The following is a 20,581-nucleotide window of genomic DNA, read 5'->3' as shown; positions in this document are numbered from 1 at the left end:
ATTTCCATTTGGGGAACATACCCCAGAACACAGGGATTAACCTATAGAATTTATAGAGAACTTGAGCAAGTTCACTCATCCCGGGTACCTTGGATGCCAGGATAGGGCAAGGCCCAGGACGCTGGTGTCAGCAAGGCTGCCACATGGGGGAGTATCTGACCCCCACTGTGGCTAGGGTTGAGGGGACTAGGTGGATGGGACGCCTGGAACCACTCTGTCTCAGGGAGCTTCCAGGGGACCTCCTGACAACTAAGGCGAGTGCTCCTCTCTGTTACAGGACCATCCTCTTCCTGAAGGAAGGATGGAAAACACTCCCATCCCAGGGATTCACCCCTCTGGTGCATTCGGAGTCACTGGGACAAATTTTTTTTAGGTTCTATACAAAGAAAAAAAACTCATTTCCTTTTGTAATACAACTTGGCCCCAGTATAATCTTGATGACCGTGAGGCCTGGCCAGAAAATGCAAGCCTCAACGACAATACTGTCCTACAGTTAGACATCTTTTGCAAAAAGCAGGGAAAATGGATAGCGGTTCCTTATGTTCAAGCTTTTATGACCCTAAGAGGACCCAGCGCTGTGTACTCGTTGTCAGGGAACCTTGCCCGCTGGGCCCCATTCAGGCTATATGAAAGCCCTCTATAGAGCCAGCTATGGTGGCACCACTGAAGGAACAGGAGCCCGAGGAAGAAGACCCAAACCCTGACACTCCTTCATCATCTTCAGCCTCTGCCCCGCCCTATAAGGCTCTTTACCTTTCCTACCAAATGTGCAGCCAGAGATGCTTTGTCTCCTTCAGGATGTCATAGGCAGACCTCACCTTATTAGTGTCCAAACCCCTTTTTCTTTGTCCAGCCTCAATCAGTGCTGCATACACTTAGGCAGTTTCTTGGAGGACCCTAACCACCTCACCAAAAAATTCCAGAGACTAACTCTCTCCTTTGAACTTATCTCCTATACTCAAAAACCCAGGGAATCAGAAAGCTCTCCTGACCTTCTAAGCTATCCTCTTAACCCGCCACTCTCAGGCGGAGCCCAAGCTTCCCTACTCCTGCAAAGTCCCCCGTTCCTCCAGATTCTTCTGATCATCCTGAGACCCCCACCTCTGCAGAGGGACAGTACTTTCTGGGACATTTTATCAGCCTATCTGCCTCTGATATTAGGCAAAAATGCCGTGTGGCCAAGAGTACTCTTCGAACTCCTGAGAAAATTAAGATGAAATTTTTGAAATCCCCCAATTTTTTTTTTTTTTGCATATGTATAGTTAGAAAAACCTAGCTTGATAAAACACTTTTTTGGAGTTCCCATCGTGGCTCAGCAGAAATGAATCCGACTAGGAACCATGAGGCTGCGGGTTCAATTCCTGGCCTCGATCAGTGGGTTAAGGATCTGGCATTGCCGTGAGCTGTGAAATAGGTCGCAGACATGGCTCAGATCTGGCATTGCTGTGGCTCTGGCATAGGCCGGCAGCAACAGCTCTGATTGGACCCCTAGCCTGGGAACCTCCATATGCTGCAGGTGCAGCCCTAAAAGGACAAAAGACCAAAAAAAAAAAAAAAAAAACCAAAATGCTTTTTTGAATCCTGATCTCAAGAGAACAAAAACATGCCTAGGAAAAAAGAACAAATTGAATCTGGAGGTGAAATAGAAGACATAGTTCAGGCTTGGCCAAAAATATCCAGTCGGTGGTTATTAGGTTAATACCTGAACGGGGATATTCCTTTAAAAAGCAGTAACCAAAATGGGAAGCCACTGTTCTGAGTAAACTGGCCATAGCTAGTATTTTGAAACTAAGAGGAATTTTCAGGGAGGCCTTCTTCCCTCAGCTAAATGAGGCAAAGTAGGACATTCCAACATAGATAATGGGTGTGTCAGTCATTTGGTTCATTGAGGTGGCCACCCAATTCTTTGAGGGGGAAAAACCACAACTGTCCTTATTTTACAAATCCAGTCTCTACAGGACCAGGGGTGTGGCTCAAAATAAACCATAACCCAACAATCCTTTTCCCCACTCCCCAAACCTCTTCTATTTAAGAGGCTTGTAAGCACATTACAAGCTTTTGCATAGCAAAGGAAACCATAAAGAAAGAAAAGACAGTTTACGGAAGGGGAGACATAGTTGCAAATGAGGTAACCAACCAAGGGCTTAATCTCCAAAATATATAAACAACTCATACAACCCAACAACAACAACAACAACAAAACCCAATTGAAAAATGTGCAGAAGACCTAAACCAACATTTCTCCAAAGGAGACATACGAATGGAGAACAGACACATGAAAAAATGCTCAACATCAGTAATTATTAGAGAAATGCGAATTAAAACTACAATGAGGTTCCACCTCATGCCAGTCAAAGTGGCCATCATCAGTAAGTCTACAAATAACAAATGCTAGAGAGGGTGTGGAGAAAAGGGAACCCTCCTACAGTCTGGTTGGGAATGTAAATTGGTACAACCACTATGGAAAACAGTATCGAGGTTGCTCAGAAAACTAAGTATGAAACTGTGATATAATCCAGCAATCCCACTCTTTGGCACATATCCAGGCAAAACTACCATTCAAAAAGATACATGCATCGCTATGTTCATTGCAGCACTATTCACAGTAGTCAAGATGGAAGCAGGAGTTCCCATTGTGGCGCAGCGGAAATGAATCCGACTAGGAACCATGAGGTTGCCCCTGGCCTTGCTCAGTGGGTTAAGGATCCGGTGTTGCCGTGAGCTGTGGTGTAGGTTGAAAATGCAGCTTGGATCTGGCGTTGCTGTGGCTGTGGCATAGGCTGGCAGCTACAGCTCCAATTAGATCCCTAGCCTGGGAACCTCCATGTGCCGTGGGTGTGGCTCTAAAAAGACAAAAGACAAAAAACAAGAAAAAACAACAACAAAAAAAACCCCCATGGAAACAACCTAAATGTCCATTAACAGCTGAATGGATTAAGAAGATGTACATATACACCATGGAATACTACTCAGTCATAAATAGAACAGAATAATGCCATTTGCAGCAACTTGGATGCAACTAGAGAATCTCATACTAACTGAAGTTAGAAAGAGAAAGACAAATCCCATGTGATATCACTTAGATGTGGAATTTAAAATATGGCACAGATGAACCACTCTGCAAAACAGAAACACTCACAGACATGGAGAACAGACTGGTGGTTGCCAAGGGGGAGGGGGAGGGAGTGGGATGGACTGGGAGTGTAGAGTTAGTAGGTGCAAACTATTACACTTGAAATGACTAAGCAGTCAAGTGCTGCTGTATATAGGCGCAGGGAATTATATCCAATCACTTGTGATAGAACATGGTAGAAGTTAATATGAGAAAAAGAATGTGTGTATATATATATATATATATATGTATGTATGACTGGGTCACTTTGCTGTATAGCAGAAATTGACAGAAAATTTTAAATTGATGATAATTAAATTTTTTTAAAGGGGCTTGTAAGTATTGAGGGAATTTTTTTTTTTTTTTCCTTAAGGGAACAAAGTCATCCCAGGAAGCATTTGCTTGTGCCTTTGAGATGCAATGTTCTACTTGGTCTTCTTGAAAAACATCTCCACCATCTTTTTGAAATGCAAATTTTGGGAAAAGGGATACAATTTGGAGTTTGACTTCTCAGGACAAATAGAAATCCTGTCTTTTTCATAAACTGTGGAAGGAAGGGTTAGTCATCTAGACAGGTGACCTTGATTTGTTCCATCTTCCAGAATCCCAGTTTGAATTCAGTCTCTTGTAACTGATGGGTTTGACACAGTTGTACATGATTCACGGCTGAAACTTTGGAATGAAAACTATGAGGTCCCTGTGTTTTATGTGTTTGTATGTGTCTATATGTGTGTTGTGGATGTATGGCATTGCCAAAATTAATTTATAAAAGAGCTCTGTTTAACTGGCTTAAAGGAAATTAAGCACTTATATAAATTCTCAGAATGCAGAAGGTAACTGGCCAGAATTGATTTTAGATTCACATGAACTGGGAAATATTCAGTATTAAATTAGTACCTGGTATTGAAGTTCGTTGATATAATTATTATTATTATTATTATTATTTTGTCTTTTTAGGGCCTCACCCGTGGCATATGGAGTTTCCCAAGCTGGGGATCAAATTGGAGCTGAAGCCACTGGCCTAGCCACAGCCACAGCAACACAGGATCCAAGCCACATCTGTAACCTACACCATAGCTCATGGCAACACTAGATCCTTAACCCACTGAGCGAGGCCAGGGATCAAACCTGCATCCTCATGGATGCTAGTCCAATTCGTTTCCATTGAGCCAGACAGGAACTCCTCTGTTGATCTAATTTATATAGATATGTCTTTATAGAGTCATCAATATTAAATATAATACCTTTATTGTCCCTAGGTTATACTAGAGGTTAAATAAGGCCTGTTGCAAATATGTTAGCAAGAAAAATAATTTGTTATGATGAAATTTGCGTAAGTAAATTAAATGTAAATGAAGTAAGAGCTTTTGGGTGAACGTTTAAGGAATAATTGTCTTAGGAATGTGTACTTAAGAATGATCTCTCCTGGAGTTCTCATCACGGTGTAGTGGAAACGAATCTGACTAGCATCCATGAGGATGCAGTTTTTTTTGTTTGTTTTTTTTTGTCTTTTTGCTATTTCTTTGGGCCGCTTCCGAGGCATATGGAGGTTCCCAGGCTAGGGGTCTAATCTGAGCTGTAGCCACTGGCCTACGCCAGAGCCACAGCAACGCGGGATCCGAGCCGCATCTGCAACCTACACCACAGCTCACGTGCAACGCCGGATTGTTAACCCACTGAGCAAGGGCAGGGACTGAACCCGCAACCTCATGGTTCCTAGTTGGATTCGTTTCTCTTGTGCCATGATGGGAACTCCTGGTATTGCATTTTATTAATGGAAAAGAAAGTAAGTTGGTCTTATATCTTGTTATTTTGGATGGAAAAAATAAGCTAGTGAAAAAGTTGGATTTGGTCTCTGTTAAGGGGGGGTGTTTTTGAAATGCTGCTTTTGGTAACAGGTTGTGTTAATTTCTTTGCCTTTTAAGTAATTTGTATTTGCTTTTGAAATCTTTTACTTTGGTTGAATGAATAAGTATTATTTAGCAATAATCTATGAGTCTATTCGACCAATAAACCACGATTCTATATAAACTTTTCTTTATATTTTTAACCAATTTCCTCAGTGTTAAATTCTAGTGAAAGTTCTTCTGACCTCCAGCTAACTTTGGGATACTTCAGAGAGCCCTGGAGGTGTCTCTGAAAAATTATTGAACCAGTATTATTTGGTAGATTAAATTACAGGGAAAACATTGTCAAATAAAGCTAAAAACAACAAAATCTGTAACGGTTATGGCACATGTAGGTAAAGTGCATCCCACTTAAAAAAAAAATTAACCCCTCATTGTCGGGTTTTTGATGCCCATGTAGCATGGCAACCGTGTGCTCCTAAATCACAGAAGTTAAGACAGGTAAACAATAGCTGTGAGTTAAACAGTCAGGACCATAGGAAATCCAAGACAGCTGCTTGGTTCTTTCCAGCTACCTGGAAACCCCAGTAATGAAGAAGAAGTGGTTAGAAATTGTGTTTTCCATTTGGGGTATACTTTCTAAAATCTTAATTTGGCTATATTTTGTTAAAACGAGGGTAACGTTGGGGGGCTTGGGGTGGAAATGCTATAAAATTAGGTTGCAATGATTGTTGTACAACTATAAATGTAATGTAATTAAATTCATTAAAAAACATTCCAAATTAAAAAAAAATTAAAGATAGAATTGAACCTGAACCCACTCTCATTCTAGAGAAAGTAATAGTCATCCATGGATGTATGGGAAAAAAAAAGCACTAACCGTCTCACTGAGAAAAGCATTTACAATAAATATTTTTGAATAATATTTTATCATAATGTTAAAAAAGGGGGGTAATCTCGAAGAAAAATATTGTTTCAATTTATATTAAATTCTAGTTTTGTTTACTGAGGTTAGGGTTTACTGTCTAAAACTCACCTTCCAAGTAGTTTTTGCTGCTATGTTACATTATTGTAAAGTTTGAATTATTAAGAAAATATTCTAAGCTCATTTTTGAAGCTGATTGCTGTAATCTATTTTGGGTGAGGCTCAGATACCCCATGATAACCACAGAATTCTACATACTGGGAAAAGTATCATCTAAAAGACTGTTGCCAACCTAGATAAAAGGTTCCTTATCAGGTATTCTTAAGTGCCTCATGTACAAGGAGACTGAAGAAAATTACTTAAATTTATATTTCTCTCTGGAGAAGGGACTCCGCATTGGACCAGTCCATAGAGAGAACTACTGATTTCAAAGTCATCTTAAAAGAAGGCTCTAATACAGATGTGATAAATTCATTTGAGTAATAAAAAAAATGAAAAAAAAAAGGAGGTTCTAATAAGAAAAAAGGCACTCCCATGCCAGGACAAAAATAAGACAACATAAACAGTAAACAGCTGTCCCAAGAATGCCAGACCTGACCCATATGGTTATTTGTTTTCTGCTAGGTTTATTTGGTTTTGTTTTGTCTTATTTTATTTTATTTATTTTATGCTATTTTTGTCTTCAGGGCCACTCCTGTGGCATATGGAAGTTCCCAGGTTAGGGGTCCAATCAGAGCTACAGCGCTGGCCTATACCACAGTCACAGCAACACTAGATTTGAGCTGCATCTGTGACCTACACCACAGCTCATGGTAATGCTGGATCCTTAACCCACTGAGCCGGTCAGGAATTGAACCTGTGTCCTCATGGATGCTAGTCTGGTTTGTTACCCCTGAGCCACAAGGGGAACACACTGGTTTATTTTGTTTGTACACGTGATCATGTTTTCCTGTCATGGGCACAATCCTATGTGAACTTTAGAGATCAAGCCATAAATTTTTTTTTTTTTTTGGTCTTTTTGCTATTTCTTGGGCCGCTCCTGCGGCATATGGAGGTTCCCAGGCTAGGGGTCTAATCGGAGCTGTGGCAGCCAGCATACGCCAGAGCCATAGCAACGCGGGATCCGAGCCGCATCTGCAACCTACACCATAGCTCACGGCAACACCGGATCGTTAACCGACTGAGCAAGGGCAGGGATCGAACCCGCAACCTCATGGTTCCTAGTCGAATTTGTTAACCACTGTGCCACGACGGGAACTCCGATGTTTTCTTCTAAAATTGATCACGTTCAGTGTTTGAGAGGTTAAGGGTGGGACTATAACTGGAGGTGGGAGAAAATCTGGGCCGATGGACCGGGAGATGGGAGCCGTGGCATCTGGAGGCCAAGGAAGCAGCTGGAGGAGCAGGAAAGGATGGGGCACCAGGAAGGTTTAGAAGAGGAAGTTGGGAGAATCAGGGAGAGGAGCTCACAGAACCTCCACCGTGTAGCTCACACTGCAAAGGGGGTTGGGGGAGGAGTGGGGGAAGTTATTTAAGTGAATTTGGTTTTTAAGGTCATTTTTTTTTTTTTTTCTGGTAAATGAGGAATTACATTTTGAAAACTTGCAAAACTTCCCTGGTCTAATTGTTTTTTACATTGTCGTACAACAATAGGGCTTCCTCAGGCTTGGACTAAAAGACTTTGGAAGGTGCTCCGAGGTGGAAGTGTAGACACAGCCCAGGCTCTTTTTTCTGGCTAGTCTCCTAAGACTGCTGGGGGGAATGTCACTGGCTCACACCACAAGGCTACTTTCACTGACACTGCTACTGCTGCTAGAACCCGGGAAGACTCTGTGCTGTGAGTGTCCTGGGATCTGGAGACCTGGCTGGGGGGCGGGGGAAGGGCTCCTGGCAGGTAGTTGCCTGTCCACCTGTTCTTAGGAGGACAGTAACGTTTAGCTGGACTGGATGTCCAGGATGTTAGCCAGTGTGTGGGGACCCAGCCTAAAGAACAGCCCCTGGTCCTGTGCTGGTGTGACAGCTCTCCCTGTCCTGACAAGTGCCACCTTCTACTCCAGGAAGCCTTTCCTGAGTACGTGGACCCCATTAGGAATGTATCATGGTTCCTATGGTGGCTTCCTTCCTGTTGAAAGTCTGGTTTATTCACATAGATTTTAAGTCCCTGGAGGACAGACAATGTCCTGTATTTTTGCCAGCTTAGAAACTGGCACCCAATACCAAAAAGAAGGCAGATAAATCCTCCTTGTAACAGTATTGGGACCTGAGGGATCATGGTGGCCTCCCAGCATCTCCCTAAACCTGAGACAGTTAAAGGGGGGGCAGGACAGAGGCCACAGCAGCCACAGGGAGACCCCACATGGAGACCCTGTCTCTGCAGCCAGGCCCTTCAGGGGGGTCTCCGGGGACACACCTGTGCTTTTGTCTCACAGATGCTCACTCGCTCTGCCTCGACTTCGCTGTCACATCTCAGTCCAGACCCGGACAGCCCTGGTGTGAAGTCCAGGGCTCAGTGGACACAAAGCCTCTCCTCCAGTATGACAGTGACAGCAACCAGGTCACAGCTTCGGGCCCCCTGGGGGAGGAGGTAAATGGCACCAAAGCATGGAGCGACTTGACTGGAACCCTGGGAGAAGTGGGCCGAGAGCTCAGGATGGTCCTGCCTGTCATCCAGCTGGGGACAGAGGAGACCACGGGTGAGTATGGGAAGAGGGTGGGGAGGTGGGGACAGTGAGCAAGGGAGGGGAGCAGAGAGCCCATGTGGGGAAGGGGTGTGGTGGGAAAGAACGGGACACGGGTCCCACCTCAGAGCCCCGGGGACCTGCCGGGCAGGCCAGGGCAGGTCACAGGCCCCTAGACTGCAGACACATGAGCCCTGGGGGAGGAGGGACCCTGGGGTCGGGATGACTCTGTGTGTGGGGTCGCAGGTCCTCCCCGGCTGCAGGCCAAGCTGTGCTGTCAGCTTGAAGCAGAGCGAGGCACCGCTGCCTCCTGGCACTTCAGCCTCGATGGGCAGACGGCCCTCCTCCTTGACGCCATGGACATGAACTGGACAGTCGTGAATCCCGGAGCCACAGGGATCAAGGAGCAGTGGCAGAAGGACCAGGACCTGGCAGAGCGTTTCAGGAAGCTCGCAGTGGGAGACTGTGGTCACTGGCTGAGGGAATTCCTAGGACACTGGGAGAATGTTCCGGAGCAGGAGCCCACAGGTAACTGAGCAGGTGTGAGGAGGTGGTAGGTCTCTTCCAAGGTCCAGTGCCTGCCCTCGTGTGGGTGTGAGCACGTTTGTGGGTATAACTGAAAATGCGGTGGGTGGATGGATGCAGTTCCCATGGTGGCACAGCGGAAACGAATCCAACTAGGAACCGTGAAGTTTCAGGTTTGACCCCTGGCCTCGCTCAGCTGGTTAAGGATGGGGCGTTGCCGTGAGCGGTGGTGTAGGTCACAGACATGGGTCAGCTCTGGCGTTGCTGTGGCTGTGGTGTAGGCCGGCAGCTGTAACTCCGATTGGACCCCTAGCCTGGGAACCGCATATGCCACAGGTGCAGCCCTAAAAAGCAGAGAGAAAATATGATGGACGGATGGATGGATGGATGGACAGAGTGACTGATTTCTTGGGGGTCTTCCTGTCTGGAGTCAGTGAATTCGTAGCACAGGATTTCCCAGCATCCTCCTTTCCAGCCCACCTCCCTCGGCACAGGAGCCCCCTTCTCCATTAAGCAGAGATCCCGGCCCCCTGCACTGCTACATGGTCCCCAAATCAACATGGTCCTTATGCTTCCCCGCCTTCTCTCCTTCCTCTTGCTCTGATCCTTTAACCAGCTCACACGTCACTGAACGAAGCCCTCGCCCCTCTTCAGACACAATTGAGCACCCCCAGTTCTGTCCTCCTCAAACGGCTCCCCACAGTGACCATGTCCACGAGCGTGATAATCAGACGGACGTCTGCTGTCCCCTCCGTGGACATATGAGCTCGGGGAGCACAGGGCACAAGCCCTGCTCGTCCTTCTACTCAGTGTCTGCACAGAATGAGTCAGTACCTGTGGGGGGACATGCGCTGTGTGGGGACAGTAGGTGCTGAGGACGGTGTCTTCCCAGGTTTGACAAGAATTTTGCTTTTCTCTTTGTTTTAGAACCACCGCTGGAGCCCTCAGATAACCAGCAGTTACCAGCCTGGATCATCCCCCCCTCAGGCCTACCTGTCATTGTCGTCCTCGTCCTCGTCGTCATTGTCTTCATCATTGTCCACGTCATCAGGAGATGTGATAGGAGATCAGGTACCACAGCAGGTGAGAAGCAGGCTGGCCCCTGGCTCCTGGGCAGCGCGTGTTCTGGGAAGGGCTTAGGAGACGTGAGCCCGGCTCTCACCCAAGCCCTGGGCACGGGTCCTTCTCGACACGGAGATGATGCGCTTCTGTGTCTTGAGCCCCACTCTGCACAGTGGGGCTGGGGGTTACTCGGCTCTTGGGGCAGAAGGGGCTGGGGAGGGGGGACAAGCCATGTATCCACTCCTGGGGGGCGGGGGGCGGGACGGAAGAGCTGGAAATGGTGGGGGGAGATCTTATTCAGGATTTCCCCGGTCCTTTGATGGATAAATCTTTTGTTCTCTGAGGGGAGCATGACTTAGCTCCACAACTTTCCTAGTGTTCTAACAGCCGAGCCGTCATCTGATGTTTCTTCCTTGGACCATAAGAAGGTGATGACGTTCAACCGTCTCATGGTGTCAAAAACTGACCCTTGACGAGGGTGTGACTTCCAGTCTAATATACTCCCCTCTACTCAGAGGTGGGTTTACCAAGAAGCTAAAGAAGCTTAAGCGTCCGAACCCCTCGCTTTCCGTGGCTGCTGAGGGGCCCTTACCATGCACTGACCCAGTCATTTTGAAGACTTTTCAAAAGTGAGACATTTGCTCACAATCACTCAGGACTGCTGCTTTTGCTCTGACTCTTTCCGTCACACTTCCCTGTGTGTTAGGTAGAATTGGAGCGTTCGTTGGCTTTTTTTTTTGTCTTTTGTCTTTTGTCCTTTTAGGGCCGCAGACATGGCATATGGAGGTTCCCATGCTAGGGGGTCAAATCAGAGCTACAGCTGACGGCCTACACCAGAGCCACAGCAACACCAGCTCTGAGCTTAGTCTGCAAACTACACCACAGCTCACAGCAATGCTGGATCCTTAACCCACTGAGAAGGCCAGGGATTGAACCTGCAACCTCATGGTTCCTAGTCAGATTCATTTCCTCTGCACCACATTTGGAATTCCCTCCCCTCCCCCCTTTTTAATTTTGTTAAGAGGAAAATGATTTAGGGATGTATTTATGTGGCTCAATGAGATATATTTTATGTGTTCACATTCACTTTCATGTACAGTTACCTTACTGCATGCTTTTATGTCCAGAAATGTGTTCTCTTGAATTCACATGTTAAAACCTCAGGAAGACTTGTTGAAACCACCCAATTGGTGGTATTTGGTCATAAAGCCTGTGATTTTATGATATAATAGGAAGTATGTATTTGGTCTCGGTTATGGTTCCTGGCACAGAGTTTCTATAACCCACAGATTTGGTGTCAGAACGTTCTGGGAATTAAAACAAGAAGTAACAATTTTCCTTTAAAGACCTGGCAGGCTAATCCTCATGCAGAAACCACAGTCAACTGTGCTAACTGGCCAGATGTCATGACACAAAGGTATGAGGCTAGAGCTTGAATGAATGAACATGTGGATTAATGTATGTTTTAGCATTCTGACACGTTCACACATACGCATGTACCCAACACACACCAAAAAGGATAGAGTGTGATATATTCACAAAGGGAACATTACAAAGCAATCAATAAAGAATAAACTACCGCTACAAACACAGGATGCCTTACAAAGGCAAAAGCCAGACCCAAAATAATACATACTCTATGGTACTCTTTTTAGTTCTGTTACCTTATTGTAAAGTTTAATTGAATTATTAAAAGGACATTCTAAGCTTGATTCTGAAGCTTATTTTTGAATGGCAATCAGATGTCCCATCACCTGCAACCAGGAGATCAGGCCCATAGGAAAAGACAACATTTAAAAGACTACCTACAACCTAGAATGAAGGACACCTACCAGACACTCATAATTATCTCATGCCCAGCAAAACCAAAAAGAACTGACTCTTGGATGACTCTTTCCCACTTATACTGGGCCACGGCACTGGACCAGCCTAGAGAGAGGACTGTTGACCTCAACACCTTCTTAAAACAATGCTCAGACAATGGAGTAGCTACGCCCGTGCCAGGACGAGAAGACAGGACGTCAAAAGTAGACGGCTCTCTCGAGATGCCAGGCCTGGCCCAGATGATTGTTTGTGTAAAGTGCTTTCTTAATTTCTTGGACTTTTGTGTATGAATCCTGTGTTTGTTTGTTTGTTTCCTATCAGGAGTACAATCTTGTACAGACTCTAACATTAATTTCAAATTTAATTAAGATTTTAAAATTCATTGAGGTTATTGGGTTTATTATGGTCAGTTACCTATCTCCAATACTTCTGGGTTACCTTGGCGGATTTCTCCACACCGAGGTTATAATTGGATGGCCCTTAGGGAATTTATTCAGGAAGAAGAAATTATGGTTCTGTTTGGGCAGCTCTTGCTAGTGCTACTTGGGACTCCCTCACTGGGCCCGTCAATCATACTTGCTCTGACCATGACCAAGAATAGCAATTTTCTTTTATCAGGCTCAGAGCAACAAGCAGCATTTCAGTCAAAGAATGTAACCTCCCTCAGCTGTGGGATGGATTTATGTGGCTAACACAGGGCTATGGTGGCTTAGGTGTACCACCCCCCACCCCCCATGCTGGAAACTGTTCAGCCACACCAAGGATGATGAGCCTAATAACACTAGGAAACCTGACTGAAGCCTTGCAAACCGTGCCCTTACATCCCTTCCCTTCAAGATAAGCAGTGATACAGAACAGACCTAAGTCCACTGACTGGGCCACATGTAATGGAAGGCCTCAGCTTAAGTTCTTACTTATGACCTTCCTAGTACTACGAGCTATGAAACCAGACATGGCCCTGTGGGGCTCCTGGGTGCCAAAGCCTTTCTGTGTCCCCCACTTCTTGTTCTTAGGAAATGGGCCTCTTCAGCCACCATAGCCTTCCCTGAGTTCCTAGGAGCAGGTTGAGGCAGTTGCTGTCAGAGCAGGAAGGGGAGGCAAAGACGAGGGAGGAACAGTCAAGCAACCAGAGCGCAGCCTTGGTGGCAGGGTCGGTTCCCTCGCAAGGGATGTGCATACTAATATAGGCATCTTAAGAGAAAAGGCATATTCCTCATGCTTCTTTTTGACATGAATACTCTAAAAATGAATGGTTTAGAATGCTTCCTTGTCCTTCTCCCTGGCTTTTTTTTAATCTCTTTTTTCTTTTCTTTTTTTTTTTTTTTTTTGGTCTTTTTGCATTTCTTGGGCTGCTCCTGCAGCATATGGAGGTTCCCAGGCTAGGGGTTGAATCGGAGCTGTAGCCACCGGCCTACGCCAGAACCACAGCAACGTGGGATCCGAGCCGCATCTGCAACCCACACCACAGCTCACGGCAACGCCAGATCCTTAACCCACTGAGCGAGGCCAGGGATCGAACCGGCAACCTCACGGTTCCTAGTCGGATGCGTTAACCACTGAGCCACGACGGGAACTCCTTCCCTGGCTTGACTGAACTCTAAACACCATCACCCCTAAGCTAAAGATTAGGCACCCTGAGCACAGTTGCCTGTGAGTTAAAGATTATTAGCACATGGTGCTTTTCAGGAACTTTGCTAGTTTGTTCTAATCTCTGATCAATGTGCCCTTTTCACAGGTATTGTTCTTCTGGGCAGTAACCCAGAAGACAGCCATCAGGGTCATGCAGAGATCTGCTGACGTCAGCTCTGAGGACGAAGATTCCCCCAAAGAAAGAAGAATGCATGTTGCAGGTCTAAAAAGACATAAATAAATAACAGACTAGTAAGACAGGTGGTCCAGAGACGTCTGGCTACGGGGTTTTTGTGGTGGTTGTTTTTTAAGATATATAATGATTTTTATTTTTTTCCATGATAGCTGGTTTACAGTGTCTTTGGCTACTGTTAATAGGGCCTAGTCCAGTAAGAGCACCTTGCGTGGCCTCTCAGTAACATCCTTGCCTCATCTAGGAAGGAGCATGCCTAGCCCCAGGGACCAAAATGGTCAGGAGATGCCTCACAAACTGTGGTTGCGCTTATGACCAGGAGGGGGCACTGCAGACCAAAGAATGTTCCTTGCCATCTGGCTCTCCAAGGACTAGATCACTGGTCATTTCCGTTGCTGAGCTCCAACACACCCTGAAAGAAGTTCAAGGCAGAGGTCAGGCAGGAGACTCTCTGTGCTTTGGGGAAAACTGGGAGAAGGGGCCTTCTGATGGTTACGTATTGTTCAGGAGCAAGTGTTATGAACCCCGTTTCTTCCATCTTCTCATGCCTAGAAAAGCACTGAAGTCATGAACAGAGACATCTGCTTCTCATGGCTAGAGCAACCTTGCACCAGGATGAGTCCTTGATGGCATGTACCTGCTTCCCCCAAATCACACAGATGCTGACTTCTCCCCCGACACCGCTTCAGAGCAGTTCCTCAGAGCTCTCTGTGAGGCTGTCTCCCAGGCTATAGTCCTCAGTAAGCACCCCCCCCCCCCAAAAAAAACTTAAGTCACAGCTCTCACATTGTGTGTTGTTTCTGTTTCTTCCTTTGACAAGTTCCCTGATAAATTCAGATCACGCTGCTGAGCTTGGTAGGAAATTAAGGAATCCTAATGGAGATCCTAACAGCTTCATATAACTGTTAAAAGGGCTGGTTACCGAGTGAACTGGTGAAAGTGGTTGTAATTGTTATGGGTTTTGCCTGGAACATTACTGGTTTTCATCTGAGTTTTCCAGATACAACTCATAGGTTCCCAGGAGGATGGAGACAGACTCCCCCATCCCCCAAATGTGGCTGTTCCCCGTGGAGACCTGCTGTGGACACTCTCTCCCGGAAAGCAGATGCTCAAGTTGGGCAGCCAGAAACGATGCCCTCAGGACAACAACAGTCTGCAGAGATTAACCACCACTGAGGATTCACTGCCCTCTCTCAGGGACTCAACCCCTTGCCCCTCCCTTGACCTTCCCCTCCTCCTTCTTCATTGCTCTTGTCTCCAGCTCCCTTGTCGTAAACTCCAGCCACCGATTCCTGCCACAGATCCTTTAAAAGCCTGGTGCCTCCTCACAGGCAGGGCTGGCACCATCTTGAGCTCAGCCCGTGCCCCTCTGATGCCTTCATGAATCTTTCTTGCTTTACCAACTTGGCTTTGCACGTTCCTCTCTTGGCAAACCTAACAAAAAGGAGACAAACCCTTCTCAAGCTAATTATGACGGAACCATTTGATAAATGACACCTCTGTAAGTGGAACTGAAACATCTCCCTTTTCTTTCTATCTGATCCCTCCAGAAACTGGAAGTACCATAGTTACACAGCAGCCTTATCAGGGAAATAATAGAGACTGCCAGCCTGGATCCTCACACTCTGGGGACCTCTAGAGGAGAGAAATCCACCCAGACAGAAGCTGATGCATGCCCCGGGCAAGGCTTTCCTGGCTTAGGGAGTCTTTGAAAAGTTCAGTGTGAAACATCTTATGAAAAGTTCCAGCACAGACAATTTAAAAGAGCCTGTGTTATGCATTAAACAGATGTATTTTGCATCTCAAACAAGCTAGTCTTAGTTTAGCTGTATTTGGTAAAAGTGAGGGTACTTTTAGAAAAAGATGTTGTTTCAGTGGCCATTAAATTGTAGCTTTGCTAATTGAGGTGCGTATTTACTGTCTCAGCCTAGCCTCCCAGATAGCTCCTTGCTGGTATATTCCATACTTGTAGAATTTAATTGAATTGTCCCAAGGACGTGCTAAGTTTGTTTCTGAAGTCACAGAAGTCTCTCTTTAGATGACCATGAGATGCCCCACGACCTGTGACCAGGCCTGATCAAAATGGAAAGTCATCGTGTAAGTCATTCTCTTGCCCTGAAGTTCAAGAGGAAGAGATATTTTCTCGTGAGGTTGCCACAGAGTGTAACTTCTGTGTGACGCTGCTTGCCTGAGGCCACTGCTGAAATCGTGCGTACAGAATTTGTGCTGCCGTTCAGTATAATTCATCAACTGCAGAACTTATGGAATGTCTCCCTATCAACATTCCTCAGCTTGGTTATGATATCCGATTAGTTGTCCCCAACATAGATAACCAGGCACATGGTTCTCGAACAACAAAAAGGAGGCCTGGCACTAGGGGACATGATGAACCAGGGCAGCAGCAACCACACTGGCATCAAGGGACAAATGCCTTGTTCTACCGGACGATTTGCAATCAAGAGGGGAAACCATGGGAAAGTCTCCACATAATGAGGTGTGGGGAAGGCATTCGGGCTCTGCCTGTTTTGTCTGAAACTCTACTGACCAGAGTGGCCTGTTTGGCGGGCTCTCAATCATTGGTTGTACCTCGGCTTTGGCCACGGAGGAGGGAAAGGACACTTGAAAGTCAAAATGGAATAGCCGTGCTTCAGTCCTCCAAGGTGAAACCAGGTGGCTGATGTGTGGATGTGATTTCAGATATGTTCCAAAATTGCTGAAACCTTGAATTTCCTGGACTCTGCCAGACTCAGGGATGACACTCGCCTTTTGTTTTGTTTTTTGTTTTTTAACCAGAAAGGTTTACTTTGTTTTATTCCTTTTTCTTTTTCTGGCCATACCTATGGCATGTGGAAGCTCCTAGGCCAGGGATCAAGCCCGTGCCACAGCAGTGACCACACCAGGGCCTTAACCGGCTGAGCCAACAGGGAACTCCCCACCAGCCCTTCTCACAGCAGTGTCTGGTGGCAGCTGGCCGTTGCAACTATATGGTCTCCTGTTGTAACGTGAAGTTTTTTAGAGAATGAAACTGCTTTAGATCAGGTGTTAGCAGGAAAAGGAGATAGGTTGTGATCAATAGCTCTAGCTATGTGTATGTTAATATCATATTAACAGAGCGAAAACCTACTTAGATGAAGGAGAGAGAAATCTGCACACTCAGAGAAGACAAGTCGTAGGAGAAGCCAAGCAGAGGAGGGCACTATAAGGACAGAAGTAGACACTGGAGCCGCCCAGTGCCAAGGATTTCTGGCAACCACCGCAAGTTAGAAAGAGGAGCCTCCCCTGGAGCCTTCAGAGAGGGCCCGGCCCTGCTGACACCTTCAGATTTCTAACCTTCACAACTGCAAAAGAATCTCTTCAAAAGAATGAGCTGTGGTTGCCTCAAGCCATGAGTTTTGGTAATTTTTCATGGGAAGGCTTCACCGCCCGCACCAAGCCTGCTGGGGCTTAGGCTGCCGTCCCAGCAGCAAAGGGAACTGGTGAGCAGGCAGGAAGGCAGAGGCAGGTCCAGAAAAGATCCAAGGAAAGACCCAAGTGTGTCTAGAAGCGTGACCTCTAGCGGAGGAGGCAAGAAATGTCAGTGAGGGCATCGCGATGAATACATGGCAAAGGGCTGACTGGTTTTCCGTGTCCCTAAGAGGGAATTTCCATTTCACACCCTTCACAGCAATGAATTCCAAGCCGATTCATGCATGCATGTGGCGATTCATGGGGGCTCGGGCTGCATGCAGGGGAAGAGTGTGGTGAGGCGCTCTAGACCCGGGGCTGGGGCCTGAAAAAGGAGAAGGCGCTGGTGCAGGTAGGTTCTCGGCAGCCCCCTAACACGCCTGGCTGGGCCCCGGGGCAGAGGCCTGGCAGCCAGCCTCTCGGCAGAAGCACCTTGAGGTGGGTGGGCTTCCTCAGTGGGGACCGGGTCAGAGTGCGGGTGGGGGAGTGTGCATGAGAGGCGGGGGCAGAGAGAGGAGTGGGTGTGTGTGACACTGTGACACTGATTCGTGAGGAGGAAGGTGAGTGTGAGGGAAGACCGGGGAGGGTGTGCTGGGCGTGTGGGGGGCAACACCACTGGTGTGTGACAACATCAGAGGGGTGTGTGTGTGTGTGTGTGTGTGAAGGGCGCAGAGTGTGTGGAGCTGGACAGTCAGGGTGGAGCGTGGGTGCAGAGGGACCCGTGGAGGGTGCGGAGTGTGCGGGCGTGTGCGTGACGGTGGGGGCTGAAGTGCGGGAATGTGGGGCCAGGAGGATGGCGAGCGTGTGTGAGACCCGCGGTGGCAGGGGCCACAGGGGTGACCTGCTCCCTCTGACTCGTCCCTTCTCTGGGCCTTGACCCTACAGCCTGGAATCAAGCCTCACTGCATCAGGGTTGCCAAGGACCCAAAAATGGGCAGGGACAGCATGGGAACCGACACCCTGTGTCCCTTTCCTTTTCCTAAGCTTGGCCTTCGGGAATCACCACCTAAAATAACTGCCTGGTGGCAGGTGCAGCTGAGGGTACTTGCGTTCATTCACCTGCTTATGCCTCACCCTGCTCTGGGGCTGAACTGGTTTTCCTCCCTGCTCCCAGGGAGGGAGGCTGGGGACTCTGAGCCATCACAGTCCCTTGCCCTCCACCCTACAAAGCTCAGGGCACAACCTCCTGCTGGCACAACAGGTGTGTGTGGGGGGCACCAAAGGAAGGGGGTGTGGGGGCTGGGCAGAGGGAATATGGGGGGGCAGCAAATCCTCCACCAGGCTCTTTCCTGCTCCCCAGTGCTATCTCCCCACTTTCCTCTCACCCCGCATCCCAGGGGGGGTCTTAGCTCCCCCATGTCCATCCAGATGCCAAGGCCCAGCAACCAGGAGCGTGCAGACGAGGTCCCCAGCCCGGCCCTTAGACACTCAGCACTCACCAAGTGCCTCCTGTCCTGCAGCGGCTTCGCTGGGAGTCTGAACCAAGTCCATGCAGATCTACTTGCTGACACCTGGCAGTTTTTATAAACCACCTGCCCTCTGCCTCTGGCCCCGCCCCACTCCCCACCCCTTGGACATCCTAGAGTGGCTGTCAGCCTGAGAAGACCTTCCATGAGTCTGAAACGGATTTGCTAGGCTAGAGGCCGCCCCACTGCCAATCACCTGTATCGTAAAATTTGTTTGCTTTCCGCTGGATGCTTCTTTGTTCAGCTAGGCTGTTAACTGCGGAGCTCAGACAGGAGCAGGGTTTTTTTTTTTTTTTTGCCACGGCCCCTGCACTGGGCACTGTTTTCTCCACACGGTTGATGCCTCTCCCGAGCCTTGTCAGAGCTGCTGTCCTGGCATCAACGCGTGCACAGGGACTGTCCCCAGTAGCATCCACGTGCATGTACCTACAGAACATCAAATGGTTAAACGGAGGCACCAGTGAGGATGGGGGAGGAGAGGACTCTATGTCTGGGGACACCCCCTCCCCCACCAGTCCTGCCCTTCAGAGGAGCTCTGCCTGGGATCACAGACACTGGGATTTGGAGAGCTCCCCTCCTCCCTTAGTGCCATGGCACAGCTATAGCAAGTAACCATACACTGGGTGGCTTATGTTGTTCATAAGTGTTCTTGTGAACGCGTGTTCTGGAGTCTGGCAAGTCCAAGATCAAGGCGCTGGCAGGTATCTGGTTCACAGAGGCCTCTCTTCTCACTGTGCCCTCAGGGTGTCAAGGGTTGCCAGAGTCCAGCTCCAGCAGCCAGGGTATTCCTGCGGGGATGGACAGTGTCGGCAGAGGCACACGGAAACAGCCTCTTTGTCCCGTCTTTCAGGGCGCTGGACTGCTCAAATTTTATTAGCATAAGTGGTTGATTATATAGACAATTTTTCACTACAGATTACGTCACAGTGTTAAAAGTGCATTGGTTAGCTATTAGGCTTTGTTTTTTGATCACATGGTACAGTAGCAATATGTCATGTTCTAAAATCTTTAGCCTAATTAAATTTAGTGAGTACAATTCAAGGACAAACAGGCACAGCATCTCATGTGGGAAAGAGGAGACCCAGCACAAACCATCTCATGGCCAGCCAATTCCCACAAGCTGAAGGAGTTACAAACACAAAAAGTCCTGTCTTCAGACAAGTGTCTATCTTCAAAGTGTCCTTGGCAGGGAGACAGCGTGAGAAAACACAAATCAACTTAGCCAGCTACTGCAAAAAGTTTCTAAAATCAAGGACAAAACTCACAGCTGGGTTTCTTTTGATCAAGAATAATATATGTTGAACTTCTATAGACCTTATTAAAATCCTGACTCTAAAGTTTACTGTATAACTAGTTAGTAGATAAACACTATGTTTTAATTAAGTTGGATTTAAACAGGGGAAAGTCCCTCAGGGTGAAATTCTTATTATATTATTATTGTAATTTTGTTAAATCACAAATCACCACAGGAAAATAAGAATGGGAAATAAGAATAATAAGCAAATAATCAGGAAAGACTGAGGAAAACTGAATAACAAATAAAACAACAGGAAAGACTAGGTCACCCGAGAAACAATCAATCCACGTTCTCCGGCGCAAGCATGGAAATTGTTTTCCCAGGAAAGCCCCAATTCTTCCCCATCAGCATCAACATGAGAGCCGTGTAACCTGAGGCCGGCCCTCGGCTTGTACCGTACAGGCAGGCTTTCATCCTGACCAGAGGCCCACCTTCGGCATGTACCGTTCAGGTGAGCTCCCTTCCTTGGTTAGCAATCTGCCTTCAGGTTTTTCTGCCATCAGGCAAGGTCCTTTTTCCTGATTAGGAGCCTGCCCTCAGTTTTGCACCGTTCAGGCAAGCTCCCTTCCTTGGCTCCTT

At 47.2% G+C, this 20,581-nt stretch overlaps 1 protein-coding gene and 1 long non-coding RNA gene across 2 annotated transcripts in view; one reads left to right on the top strand and one right to left on the bottom strand.

Annotated features, from left to right (window-relative positions):
* The window catches only part of LOC125121565 (uncharacterized), a 49,526-nt gene extending 30,793 nt beyond the window's left edge, over positions 1-18,733 (bottom strand). The window contains exon 1 of the long non-coding RNA XR_007133500.1: positions 18,679-18,733. This is a non-coding gene — a long non-coding RNA (uncharacterized LOC125121565). The remainder of the gene's footprint in view (positions 1-18,678) is intronic.
* Positions 7,574-10,761, top strand: LOC125121564 (retinoic acid early transcript 1E-like). The gene is made up of 5 exons (XM_047769953.1): positions 7,574-7,721; positions 8,314-8,577; positions 8,809-9,090; positions 10,015-10,170; positions 10,526-10,761. Exons 1-5 carry the CDS (start codon positions 7,646-7,648, stop codon positions 10,531-10,533), a joined length of 786 nt encoding a protein of 261 aa, XP_047625909.1. The 5' UTR covers positions 7,574-7,645; the 3' UTR covers positions 10,534-10,761.
* Positions 18,734-20,581: the final 1,848 nt, after the last annotated feature.

Source organism: Phacochoerus africanus, chromosome 2 (genome assembly GCF_016906955.1).
Source record: "Phacochoerus africanus isolate WHEZ1 chromosome 2, ROS_Pafr_v1, whole genome shotgun sequence".
Classification (NCBI taxonomy): Eukaryota; Metazoa; Chordata; class Mammalia; order Artiodactyla; family Suidae; genus Phacochoerus; species Phacochoerus africanus.
This window is presented reverse-complemented; position numbering and strand designations above follow the sequence as displayed.